This window comes from Anomaloglossus baeobatrachus, chromosome 2, assembly GCF_048569485.1.
Source record: "Anomaloglossus baeobatrachus isolate aAnoBae1 chromosome 2, aAnoBae1.hap1, whole genome shotgun sequence".
Taxonomy (NCBI): Eukaryota; Metazoa; Chordata; class Amphibia; order Anura; family Aromobatidae; genus Anomaloglossus; species Anomaloglossus baeobatrachus.
The window spans coordinates 747,867,217-747,880,843 of record NC_134354.1 but is presented as its reverse complement, the minus strand read 5'-3'; the positions used below and the strand labels follow the sequence as shown (position 1 = coordinate 747,880,843).

The following is a 13,627-nucleotide window of genomic DNA, read 5'->3' as shown; positions in this document are numbered from 1 at the left end:
TTTTCAGGATAGACAATATTCTCAATTGTCGGACCCCCCACTACTATAATGTGGCATATCCTAGTAATACACTGCAAGTTTATATCATGGTAATAGTTGTTACTCTTCTCACTCCATTACATATGAATCGCTTCACACGGGGGAGGTGTCGGCTATATTCTACAACTAACCCCTGCCTCTAACAGCCATGATAGGAGCTAGCATCAATCAGTGCTTCCCCATCATCTCCATCAGGTTCTCGTGATGCCCAGCCACAGCACAGGCTTCTCAGAAGAGCCTACACTTACTGTACACTGCTTCTTTGGGACCAATTAAAATGAAGAGATTAAATATAAATATATATATATATATATATATATATATATATATATATATATATATATATCTATATATATCTATATAGAGATATATCTCTGTCTATATATATATATATATATATATATATATATATATGTGTGTGTATATATATATATATATATATATACACACACACACACACACACACACACACACACACACACACACACACACACACACACATATATATATATATATATATATATATATATATATATATATATATATATATATACATACACACACACACAGTGTTTCCACCCATATCCTGTCCACCGCCTTTAACTTGAGAACGGTGGCAGCTATAGGCATAGAAGTGGTGTCTAGGTATCGTAAAGTAGCCATGCGCTACACAATGAAACCACCTATAGCGCCACCTGGTGAAAAACAACGGAGTTAGCATTTTTATTTTGAAAACGGAACGAGATAGAGAAAAAAAGTGACTTGTAGGAAGGTCTCACGTCCGCAGCCTTGTGAGTTTTACACGTCCTAATCATAGCATTTCTCTATGCAAGGTGTCGATTCGTATTGAATTGTTGATGCCCTACAACTTTGTAATTCACTTTTTTTCTCTATCTCGTTCCGTTTTCAAGCTAAAAATACTAACTCCGTTGTTTTCCACCAGGTGGCGCTATAGGTGGTTTCATTGCGTAAGCGCATGGCTACTTTACTATACCTAGACACCACTTCTATGCCTATAGCTGCCGCCGTTCTCAAGTTAATGGCGGTGGACACACAGTATAAACTAGAGTAGGAGAATACAAAGTTGCAAAAATAAAAATTTGCCACGTGCTTAAGAGATTTGTATGCACGGAATAAAACCGTTATTCTGCAATTAGACACGTTCATTGTCATGGACAACTTACAAGTTTCCTCAAGCACCTTAGACAATCATGTGTCATTCATAAACAGATTACTTTTCTCTTTTTTAAATTTGTACACAAGTGTTCACAACACGCTCCGGAATGAACTCACGAAACATCGGCACATTGATCAGCTGATTGCCTTGTCATCCTCCTGATTTCATTGCATTGTGCTCCCAGGCACTCGGGGATCATTAACGTCTGACAGTCTTTAATACGATACTTCTACTTGAATGAACTCTGATTTAAAATCTTGAAAATATTCCAGTAATTTCCGAAGAATAGAAGAAAGAAAACACAAGTTGGAAGAGCAACTTAATACCGTTGGCCAGAAGGTGACGGAACTGAAAGAGAAGTAAGTGTTTAATAACAGTATTGGTGGATAGAATCATTTCTGTGATGTGCAGTTAGATTCTGGGTAATCTGAGTTAAGTTTGCGGTTAGCAGCCAATGACAAGCTTAGTTTGGAGGAGCCTGTATTGTTTTTCACGCTTTGAATGTTCCCTTTTAACGATAGAAAGCAGAGATCCAATAAATTGCTTATACTCTTGGCTCTGCTCACCAAAAATCAAAGGATTAGGATCAGATCTCTGCCAAAAATTTGTATTTTGCTTGAAATGGTTTGTAGTGTTTGATGAAGAATTCTATATTTTGCAGGTTCCAGACAAGAACGACTGAAGCTGCCAAACTGGAAGCCGAGCTATCAAAAGCTCAAGAGATAATTCAGTCTGCAGAGATACTGATCAACCAGTTAGACGGAGAACACAAAAGATGGAATGCACAGGTCAGTAGCACAAATCAAAGCTGGTGTAAGGGTCCGTCTATTTTACGTGGACTGACCGCCAGCATGATTCCACCACCGATAGGTAAACTTTTACCTATAGGTGGTCGTTTAATTCTAGAACGCATACCTGGGGCCTCACAGGCCTGCTAGGTCACTTGTTTTCTATGGTTGATTTCTGAGGTTGCGCGTTCTAGGGTTTAATGCCTGTTTACACAGGCAGACAAAGGTGAATGATGCCCACTGAGCGATCTGTAATGGATCCGTTCAGTGCACATAGGCTGCCATGGTTCTCAATAGTGCGAGTCCTGTTTACACAGGATGATGCTCCGCCAAGAACTATGTCCATGCTTTTCACTAGTTCATCAGGCAATTAACAGCCTGTTTACACTACAAGGTAATCGTGAAACGAGTGTTTTTAACAACACTTGTTATCTTGCAGTATACGTGCCCCTTTAGAAATAGTGGAGACCCTTTTCCATAACCATGCAGGCTATACTAAGCTCTGTTATGTACATATCTCTTTTCATTGCAATGGTCTACAGTGCTTATTATCTTCTACAGGTCCTACTAGGGCCATTAATGCGCCATCATGGTGTTCGCATTGCAAAATCCACTGGCTATGAGGGGATTTCAAGATGTCCGTTACACCACTAAGGCCCCTGCAGCCAGCTCTTATAAGTGTGCTTCTCTGCGCCACGGTTTTAACTACTTGCGGAAAGCCTATACACATTGAACGTCTGAGGGGTCTGCAGATTACTTTACAGTGACGTTCTAAAACGTCATTGCATAGTAAGCAACAAGACAGAAATCGTGCAGGGAGACTGGGAGACTCTCCATATAGAAGGCACAAATGGTTTATTACCAACTCTGCCTTCCGGATCGCTGAATAAAGCACAATATAGAATGCACAAGCAGTGCTTCCCACTCACATCTTAGCAATCATGTGAGTGGTAAGTAGGAGTTGCTGGATCCTTACAGACCAAGATCAGCTCGATAGAGCGGGCAAAGGTCTGAATCCGCTGTCAAAACAATACTTACTCATTATCATGGGAGACTTAAGGGGGCTTTACACGCTGCGACATCGCTAATGCGGAGTCGTTGGGGTCACGGAATTTGTGACGCACATCCGGCCGCATTAGCGATGTTGCTGCGTGTGACACCGATGAGCGATTTTGCATCGTTGCAAAAACGTGCAAAATCGCTCATCGGTGACATGGGGGTCCATTCTCGATTATCGTTACTGCAGCAGTAACGATGTAGTTTGTCGCTCCTGCGGCAGCACACATCGCTCCGTGTGACACCGCAGGAACGAGGAACCTCTCCTTACCTGCCTCCCGGCCGCTATGAGGAAGGAAGGAGGTGGGCGGGATGTTCCGGCCACTCATCTCTGCCCCTCCGCTTCTATTGGGCGGCCGCTCAGTGACGTCGCTGTGACGCCGCACGGACTGCCCCCATAGAAAGGAGGCGGTTCGCCGGTCACAGCGACGTCGCCGAGCAGGTAAGTATGTGTGACGGGTCTGCGCGATGTTGTGCGGCACGGGCAGCGATTTGCCCGTGTCGCACAACAGATGGGGGCGGGTACCCACGCTAGCGATATCGGGACCGATATCGCAGCGTGTAAAGTAGCCTTTACTCATTATCATGGGAGACTTAAATGCCAAAGTGGGCCACGACAAACATGGAACTGTTGTTTGAAATTTTGGACTTTATGAACGAAAAGATGCTGGAGGAAGATTCATTGACTATTGTGTGACAAATCAACTTCCATCAGGAACACCTTTTTCCACAATCATAAACAGAGACTCTACACATGGACGTCACCAAATGGGGCCTATAAGAATCAGATTGACTACATACATGTCCGCTAAAGATGGAGGTCGTTAATGATTACCGCAGAACAAAGCCAGGAGGTGACTGTGGAACTGATGATGAACTTTTCACAGCAAAGATTAGAGTCAAGCTGTGCAAACAGATTAGACAACAAGTTGTTTCCATCTTCTATTTGACCAACATACCTGAGGTTTTCTCGCACAACTGTTTTATATCACTGGACATGGATGAAAGAAAGCCTCAGGAATTATGGACACATATAAAGAATATTATTACTGAAGAAGCCAGAAAGACAATAAACAAGAGGCAGAAGAGACCCCCGCAACCATGGTTAACAGAAGAGACCCTAAAGATCATCAAAGAAAAACAAATGGCAAAGACAAAAGGTAACAAGCAGGACGCAGACAACATCAGTAAAAGACTAAAGAGAGCCATTGGAGCAAAGAACTTTATTACCAAAAGGAAGGCATATTACCAGGAAGACATACCAAAAGATCAAAGATATACAATGAAATTGTCAACCAAGAGTGGGAATGTTGAAAGAGGCCAAAGGGAACAAACTAACAGAGCGAGTAAAGATGGAAAGAGTACACTGAGCATCTCTACAAGAACGACTGGAAGTGATAGCGAACTGAACATCTTGAAAGACTAAATCAAAACACCTGGATGTGACAATATTCCAATAGAACTAATAAAGTCTTCTGACACAGCAGTTGATGTCATCACTTACCTGGGTCAACAGATATGGACAACTGATAAATGGCCCAAGGACTGGATAAGATCGTTGTTTATTCCTATTCCAAAGAAGGGAGAAGCTACCAACTGTGGAAACTGTCGGACTATTGCGCTCATACCTCCTTGCGATAAAGAATCAAGACAGAAGAAGAATCAGTGCCTTTGAAATGTTGTGCTGGGGAAAGGATGTTATCAATACCATGGATGGGAAGAAGAACAAACATCTATTTTGAAACAAATCAAGCAAGACATGTCACTCCAAAGCAAGGATCACCAAGCTACGACTTGCCTACTTTGGACACATCACATGAAGAGAGCAATCACTGGAGAAGGACATCATGGTCAGAAGAATAGAAGAAACAAGGTGAAGAGGAAGATCAGCAACTAGGGCTGAGCGGATCCGAACTGTAAAAGTCTGGATCCACGCGGTTTCAAAGATTTCCGTGTGCCCGATCCGGATCCGGCACTGAGGAAAATAATTGAAAAATAAAGAAAAACAGAAATAAAACAGCGTTTCATACTTACTCTGTGTCATGGCGGCACACTGCTTCCGGGTCACGCATTCACTTCCTGTGCAGTGCATCATATACACACAGTTTTCCGTGCTTTCCCCGCCCAGCGGCCGTCCTCTCGACTGATTGGTTGCAGGCGGACGTGCCCCCAACCTGTGACAGTATCTGCTTGGCGTGCAGTCATCGCGGCTGTCATTGTCTGCACAGCCTGGGTAGTGCTCTATGGCCGCTACCTATGTAGCAGAACTGAAGCGGCGTGGAACCTCGTGTGGATTACGCCGGATCTGCAGGGTGTTTGGGGTTAATAAAGTGGTGAAGGAGAATGTATTTTTTTTTTTTTCCCCAAATAAAGGATTTTTCTCTGTCTGTGTTTATTTACATTCACTTACAGGTTAGTGTGATGCAGGTATCTCATAGACGCCTGTGCCATTACTAACCTAGGTTTAGTAGCAGCTGTGCGCTGCTATTAACTCCTTATTACCTCGATTGCCATCGCTCCAGGGCAATTGAGAAGAGCCGGTATTGCACCGGGATTGTCACATCTAATAGATGCGGCAATACCGGGCGTCTGCGGGCTGAGACTACAAGCCCCTAGCTGACATCATGGCTGGGGATGAAAACTAGGGGGGACCGCATGTCGTTTTTTTTAATTATTTAAATAATAATAAAAAGCCGCATCACTGACACAGCCGCACACTTCTGACAGGAGTATGCATGTGTGTCTGTGTACTTACACGCTCATTCTAAGAGAGCGCAGGCTGTGCTGGCTCATGTCATGTGAGACTTGTACGAGTCTGACAGCGCATCACCGGCACAGCCGCACACTTCTAACAGGAACGTGTATGTGTTTCTGAAAGACATGCACGTTCATCATACTGACCCGCAGACACTTGCACTGCTTTCCCCGCCCACCGGCCGTCCTGCCGCCTGTGAATGGTTGCAGTCAGCTGACACGCTGACACTCAGGGTGGGGGCGCTTCTAGCTGCAACCAATTACACGCGCCGGTGGGTGGGCAAAATAATGAATATTGAATTATCGGTTCCAGAAGCGAAAAGCGTAACCCGGAAGGAGTGTGCCGCCATGACATTGCCTCGGGTGAGTAGTGAGTATACCGCGCACGTATCCCTTCCACAAACGTTTTTAATCTCCGGATTATGGTCCCTATAGACTTATATGGGCACCGGAATTCGGAGCGGATCCGTATTTTTTTCAATCTGGCAGTGATCTGCTGGTCCCAGATTTTGGCCGATTCGATCAGCTCGATCAGCAACCTGATAGCTTGATACAATCAGGAAAATTTCAGAGAAGACCCTGGTGGACCTATCAAGGCTGCACAAGATCGCTCTTCCTACAGAGCGTTCATCCATCACTCTGAGGGCTGTAGAATAATAATAATCATTATTATATGGATGTAAAAATTAAGCCTCACTTATGAAAAAAAAGACAATTTTTTTTAGTATGTTGATGAGAACATTTTGTAGCTTTTAAAACCTCATAACCAAAAAAAAACACGAAAAAGTCCTGGTCTTGATCTAGGTCAGGGGTGGGCAATTAATTTTCCCATGGGGCCGCATGAGAAATTGGGATTGGTTTAGAGGGCCGGACTAATATAATTACCTCAGTTCTACCCAATATACTGCACCTGTATTATACTACACTCCCTCCATATACCTGTAATATACTACACCCCCATATACACCTGTATTATACTACACCACTATATAATACACCTCCGATATCCTACATCATTACACCCCTATATACTACACCTGTAATATACTACACCTCCATATAGCACACCTGTAATATACTACACCTCCATATAGTACACCTGTAATATACTACACCTCCATATAGTACACCTGTAATATACTACACCTCCATATAGTACACCTGTAATATACTACACCTCCATATAGCACACCTGTAATATACTACACCTCCATATAGTACACCTGTAATATACTACACCTCCATATAGTACACCTGTAATATACTACACCTCCATATAGTACACCTGTAATATACTACACCTCCATATAGCACACCTGTAATATACTACACCTCCATATAGCACACCTGTAATATACTACACCTCCATATAGTACACCTGTAATATACTACACCTCCATATAGTACACCTGTAATATACTACACCTCCATATAGTACACCTGTAATATACTACACCTCCATATACTACACCTCCATATAGCACACCTGTAATATACTACATCACTACACCCCTATATAGTACACCTGTAATATACTACACCTCCATATAGCACACCTGTAATATACTACACCTCCATAGAGCACACCTGTAATATACACCTCCATATAGCACACCTGTAATATACTACACCTCCATAGAGCACACCTGTAATATACTACACCTCCATATAGCACACCTGTAATATACTACACCTCCATATAGCACACCTGTAATATACTACACCTCCATAGAGCACACCTGTAATATACTACACCTCCACAGAGCACACCTGTAATATACACCTCCATAGAGCACACCTGTAATATACTACACCTCCATAGAGCACACCTGTAATATACACCTCCATAGAGCACACCTGTAATATACACCTCCATAGAGCACACCTGTAATATACTACACCTCCATAGATCACACCTGTAATATACTACACCTCCATAGAGCACACCTGTAATATACTACACCTCCATATAGCACACCTGTAATATACTACACCTCCATAGAGCACACCTGTAATATACACCTCCATATAGCACACCTGTAATATACTACACCCCCATATAGTACACCTGTAATATACTACACCTCCATATAGCACACCTGTAATATACTACATCACTATACCCCCATATACTACCACTATATACACCTCCATATAGCACACCTGTAATATACTACACCCCCATATGTCACACACCCTGCTCCCCATACAGCCTGCACCCCCATATCACACACACTACACCCCCATATGTCACACACCCTGCCCACATATCTCACCCTGCCTGTACCCCAACTTACCCCTCTCAAACACTCTGCACCCCTTCACATCTTTCTGTCAGTCTTCAGCCCTCATATGCCACTCACCCTGCAACTCCATCTTCCCACATATGTCACTCACCCTGCAACTCCATCTTCCCTCATATGCCACTCACCCTGCAACTCCATCTTCCCTCATATGCCACTCACCCTGCAACTCCATCTTCCCACATATGCCACTCACCCTGCAACTCCATCTTCCCTCATATGCACTCACCCTGCAACTCCATCTTCCCACATATGCCACTCACCCTGCAACTCCATCTTCCCTCATATGCCACTCACCCTGCAGCTCCATCTTCCCACATATGCCACTCACCCTGCAACTCCATCTTCCCACATATGCCACTCACCCTGCAACTCCATCTTCCCACATATGCCACTCACCCTGCAACTCCATCTTCCCACATATGCCACTCACCCTGCAACTCCATCTTCCCTCATATGCACTCACCCTGCAACTCCATCTTCCCACATATGCCACTCACCCTGCAACTCCATCTTCCCACATATGCCACTCACCCTGCAACTCCATCTTCCCTCATATGCCACTCACCCTGCAACTCCATCTTCCCACATATGCCACTCACCCTGCAACTCCATCTTCCCTCATATGCACTCACCCTGCAACTCCATCTTCCCACATATGCCACTCACCCTGCAACTCCATCTTCCCTCATATGCCACTCACCCTGCAACTCCATCTTCCCACATATGCCACTCACCCTGCAACTCCATCTTCCCTCATATGCCACTCACCCTGCAACTCCATCTTCCCTCATATGCCACTCACCCTGCAACTTCATCTTCCCACATATGCCACTCACCCTGCAACTCCATCTTCCCATATATGCCACTCACCCTGCAACTCCATCTTCCCTCATATGCCACTCACCCTGCAGCCCCCCTCCCCCTCATGTCCCCTCTTTTCTCATTACCAGTCATCATGTGTCCACATCTCCTTCAGGATTCAGTATCTTTTCTTTCTGCCCGGCATCCTGTGTCTCCTCCCACACAGTCAATTGGGCATGACATCATCGCAGGTCCTGCAAGATGAATTATTCCGTCTGCTGTGCTGCTTCTTCTCCTGCCGGCTGGGCGGGAACTTTTGAAATGACACACGCAGCGCAGTACTGACAACGTCAGAGCGCGCGCGTGTGTCACTGACAATTAGTGCCGGCAGGGAACAGAGGAAAGACTCCTGCGTTCCGCTGCCTGCACTGACTGTGCGGCGGACCTGCACAGGATCTCTCCCTGCTCGGCACGCTGCAGCCCGGCTCCACTGCACCGGCTGAAGACGGGCGGGCCGGTCAAAGAGAGCAGGCGGACCGGATGTGGCCCGCGGGCCGCCCCTTGCCCAGGTCTGATCTAGATCCGTAGTCCGTAGGAGCCGCAACTGCTGCATCTTTATTCTGTTATGTGAAAACTATTATAATTGGTGAGTTGAGGCTTACAACTATCAACTCAGTCACCGTTATGTGATGTCTGTGGCCGGCTTTACTGATCTCATCTCCGCTGTAGAAAATGAGCCGCTGCTATTCTGCCCAAAGGTTTAGCCACATTGTTAATGCTGCAAAGCAGTCTTTCCTGTCATGTCTTCCCTTTGGCAGTCATGTTTGATTTTTGACCTGAAGTGTCACAATACAACAATAATACTTTTCACTGGTACTAACAGTGTCCTGTCCTATCCGTGCTTAGACACTTCAGTGCTGCTCTTGGGCTCTCTATTACTGTAGCGAGATCAGTCAGATCACTGTCAGGGAAACTTTCACTTGCTAAATCTTGTATATTGAGCCTTAGCGTGATCCCTTCAGTCTTCCCTGGGAAAATCTGCATTAAATTGCCACAATATAGTCTGCTGGTTTTACATGCAGATTGTATTACGGATTTCATGTTCGATTTCAGTCATTGCATTACAATGGATGAATTCTGTATAATTATTCACAATAGGTAATGTTGTGAATAGGTTTTTCAATTTGTAATACTAACCGAGACATGTCCTAGAATGTGAATGACACCGGTGCCTGTGAGCATGTGCAGAAGAAAGCTCTGCTGCTGTGTCCTGGAGAAAACCTATACCATATACTGACAAGATGTCCAGCTCTCAGCAGATTCTATGAAACTGTGTGGACAACATTGTGTGCATTCCCTTCTTACTTTAACATCCCTACTGTCACCAGAATTTGTTTAGTTGGGCAGCAGGGTGAGTTGCCTCTTCTTTTTACCTCCGCACTCTTGATATCTCTAGTATTAGATAGACCGAGTGGACAGCAGTGTTGGCACCCTCTTACCTCAGCACCTCTGGTATCTCCAGTATTCGATGAGATAGACAATGTGAGCAGCCTCGTCTTAACTCAGCACGTCTGATATTTCTAGTATTAAATCAGTTAGACAGGGTGGCCAGCAGTGTGAGCATCCTCTTGCCTTAGCACCTATGGTATCTCCAGTATTAGATAACATAGGGTGTGGACAGCAGTGTGAGCAGCCTCTTTTTACCTTAGCACCCTGGTGTTTCCAGTATTAGATCATATAGACAGGGTGACCAGCAGTGTGAGCACTCTTCTTAGCTCAGTACACCTGTATCTCCAGTATTAGATCAGATAGACCGGGTGGACAGCAGTGTGAGCAGCTTCTTACCTTAGCACCCTGGTATCTCTAGTATTAGTTCAAATAGACAGGGTGGACAGCAGTGTGAGCAGCCTCTTACTTCAGCACCCTGGTATGTCCAGTATTAGATCAAATATACAGGGTGGACAGCAGTACGAACAGCCTCTTCTTACCTCAAAACCCTGGTATTTCCAGTATTAGATCAAATAGACAGGGTGGACAGCATTGCGAGCAGCCTTTTGTTCCCTCAGCACCTATGGTATAGCCAGTATTGGAGTAGATAGATAAGGTGGCCAGTAGTGTGAGCAGCATCTTCTTACCTTAGTACTCTCGTATGTCCAGTATTAGATCAGATAAATGGGGTGACCAGCAGTGAGAGTAGCCTCTTCTTACCTCAGCACCCTGGTATGTTCAGTATTAGATCAGGCTCTCCGCTAGGAGCACATCTTTCACACGTGATGGGAGGGGTTGGAGCTATCTACTGCACATGCTCATAAGCACGTGTCCTATTAATATTGTAGGATACATTTCTCTATTCCCAGAGAATTTCTTTAAAAAAAAAAATACAAAGGGACATGAATATACAAGTGAGGCTAAAAGCTGATTATTTATTACTATTTTTTTATGAAGGTGGAAGAAATAACAGAGGAATTAAATACATTGCCAAAGAGAGCCCAGCTGGCAGCTGCCTTCATCACCTACATATCCGCCGCCCCCGAGGATCAGAGAAAGGACAGCATAGATCAGTGGAGGAAATCCGTTGGATTGGAAGGTATGGCCTGCTTTTATTGCTGCAACATATTTTATTGTTACACTTTACAAAATTGACTGGTTTAGAAATCCTGGGTTAAAATATTATTAGAAAGACTTTGTGGCAGGTCTGTCATGTCAGCTTAATATGACATAAGACACTTATAGTAGACAAAACCGTATGAAGACTGCAAGAATATTTTTTATATACTAAATAATTGAGTTTTTCTCTGATGCCTCATTGGGGGACACAGGACCATGGGTGTTATGCTGCCTATCCATAGGAGGACACCAAGTAGATGCAAAAGCATAGCTCCTCCTCTGCAGTATACACCCCATGGCCGGGCCAGGCAACCTCAGTTTCTTTATCGTTCCTTTGGGAGACCCAGACCATGGGTGTTTAGCTTCTGCCTCCGGAGGACACACAAAGTACTACACTTAAGTGTAGCTCCTCCCTCTGAGCTTATACACCCCCTGGTAGCCAGTCCTAGCCAGTTTATTGCTTTGTGTCAGGAGGCATACATCCACACATGCATTCTCATCTGATTTGTTTGACTTTTGGAAAGAGTTTGAAGAAAAGCGGGTCCATGTCTGGACCCCCGGCATGTCCCTTCTCACCCCACTGTGTCGGCGGTGTTGTTAAGGTTGATTTACAAGGCTGGAGCCTTACATGCCGCGCTCCTTCACCATCCCTTCTGGGCTCTGGCTTGAAGTGGGAGCCAGAATGGTCTCCATGCCTGGCAGGAGTCCGGTCTCCATCCACAGCCCCTTGAGGATTCTGTTGGACCGGAGCACTCATCCCCAGGGACATGGCCCTGCGTCTCAGCAGCTAAGTACCTGAGACGTTTATGTTGGGGGTCCCGGTTCTTTATTGTAAGTGGAGAGTATGCTGTATGTGATTGTTTTAACTTTTCCGGCGGGTTCTCTAGCTTTTGCCTGAGAACCGCGCCGATGGTGCCTGCTTGTCAGCCTCGCCGCTTAAATTTAGGCCCCGGCTTCGCCGGAGGCCTAGTTTCATTTTCCTGCCCTCGCATGTCACTCATGCAGAGGGACAGGTTCGGCTCCTCCCGGCGGCCGTTCTACACAGGGGAGGGACACTCCCCACTGCTGGGGCGTCCCTCCTTCCCTGCAGGTCTCTATAGCCCTCCAGTTCCCGCTCTTTTATAGGCGGAGGCTATGTATCCCATCGATTTCTCTGAGGGTGACTCAGATCTTAGTGATTTGATTGCTTCTATTAATTCTGTGCTGGATCTCAATCCGCCAGTGTCAGAGGAGCAACTCTCTTTGGCAGAAAAACATCAGTTTACGTCGCCTAAGAGAGTGAAGAGTGTGTTCTTTAACCACTCCAGTTTTCAGACCGCTGTGACCAAACCCAGGGCCTGCCCTGACAAACGCTTTCTAAGGATTCCACTGACCGTCAGATTGACCTTCTGGCCAAATCTGTGTATGAAGCTGCGGGGGCCGCGTTTTCCCCGACTTTTGCAGCAGTGTGGGCTCTCAAAGCCATCTCTGCTTCTCTAGAGGAGATGCATCCCCTCACCAAGGAATCTATGCCTGAGATGGTTACCTTAACTGCTCAGGCTTCAGCTTTTTCATCTTATGCCATGTCTGCCATGCTAGAGGCTGCTCACCGCACTGCGGTGGCTTCAGCTAATTCTCTTGTTATCCGCAGGATTTTGTGGCTTCGAGAGTGGAAGGCAAATGCTTCTTCCAAGAAGTTTCTTGCTGGGCTCCCTTTTGCTGGTTCACGGCTGTTTGGTGAACAGCTGGATGAAATCATTAAAGAAGCTACTGGCGGGAAGAGTACTTCCATGCCACAAACCAAGACCAGGAAACCCGCCCAGGGTAGGAATCAATCGAGGTTTCGTTCCTTTCGTTCCTCCAACTGGTCACCCTCTAAGCCTTCCGCCTCGTCCGCTAACTCAGCCAAGGATCAGAAATCCAACTGGTGCCCAAAAGTGCGTCCGCAGAAGACCGCAGGAGGTTCTGCCACTAAGGCAGCTTCCTCATGACTCTCGGCCCGCTCCAGCCACGTCCTTAGTCGGTGGCAGGCTCTCCCACTTTGGCGACGCTTGGTTAAAGCAAGTCTCCGATCAGTGGGTGAGAGACATCATATCGCACGGCTACAGGATAGAATTCTC

The 13,627-nt window shown here is 45.5% G+C and overlaps 1 protein-coding gene across 3 annotated transcripts in view; it reads left to right on the top strand.

Annotated features, from left to right (window-relative positions):
* DYNC2H1 (dynein cytoplasmic 2 heavy chain 1) overlaps positions 1–13,627 on the top strand; it is an 852,364-nt gene that overhangs the window by 441,922 nt on the left and 396,815 nt on the right. For all 3 annotated transcript variants that reach the window (XM_075337457.1, XM_075337458.1, XM_075337455.1), the window contains exons 60-62: positions 1,489–1,575; positions 1,878–2,004; positions 11,367–11,508. In XM_075337457.1, coding sequence (XP_075193572.1) covers positions 1,489–1,575; positions 1,878–2,004; positions 11,367–11,508 — 356 coding nt within the window. The remainder of the gene's footprint in view (positions 1–1,488; positions 1,576–1,877; positions 2,005–11,366; positions 11,509–13,627) is intronic.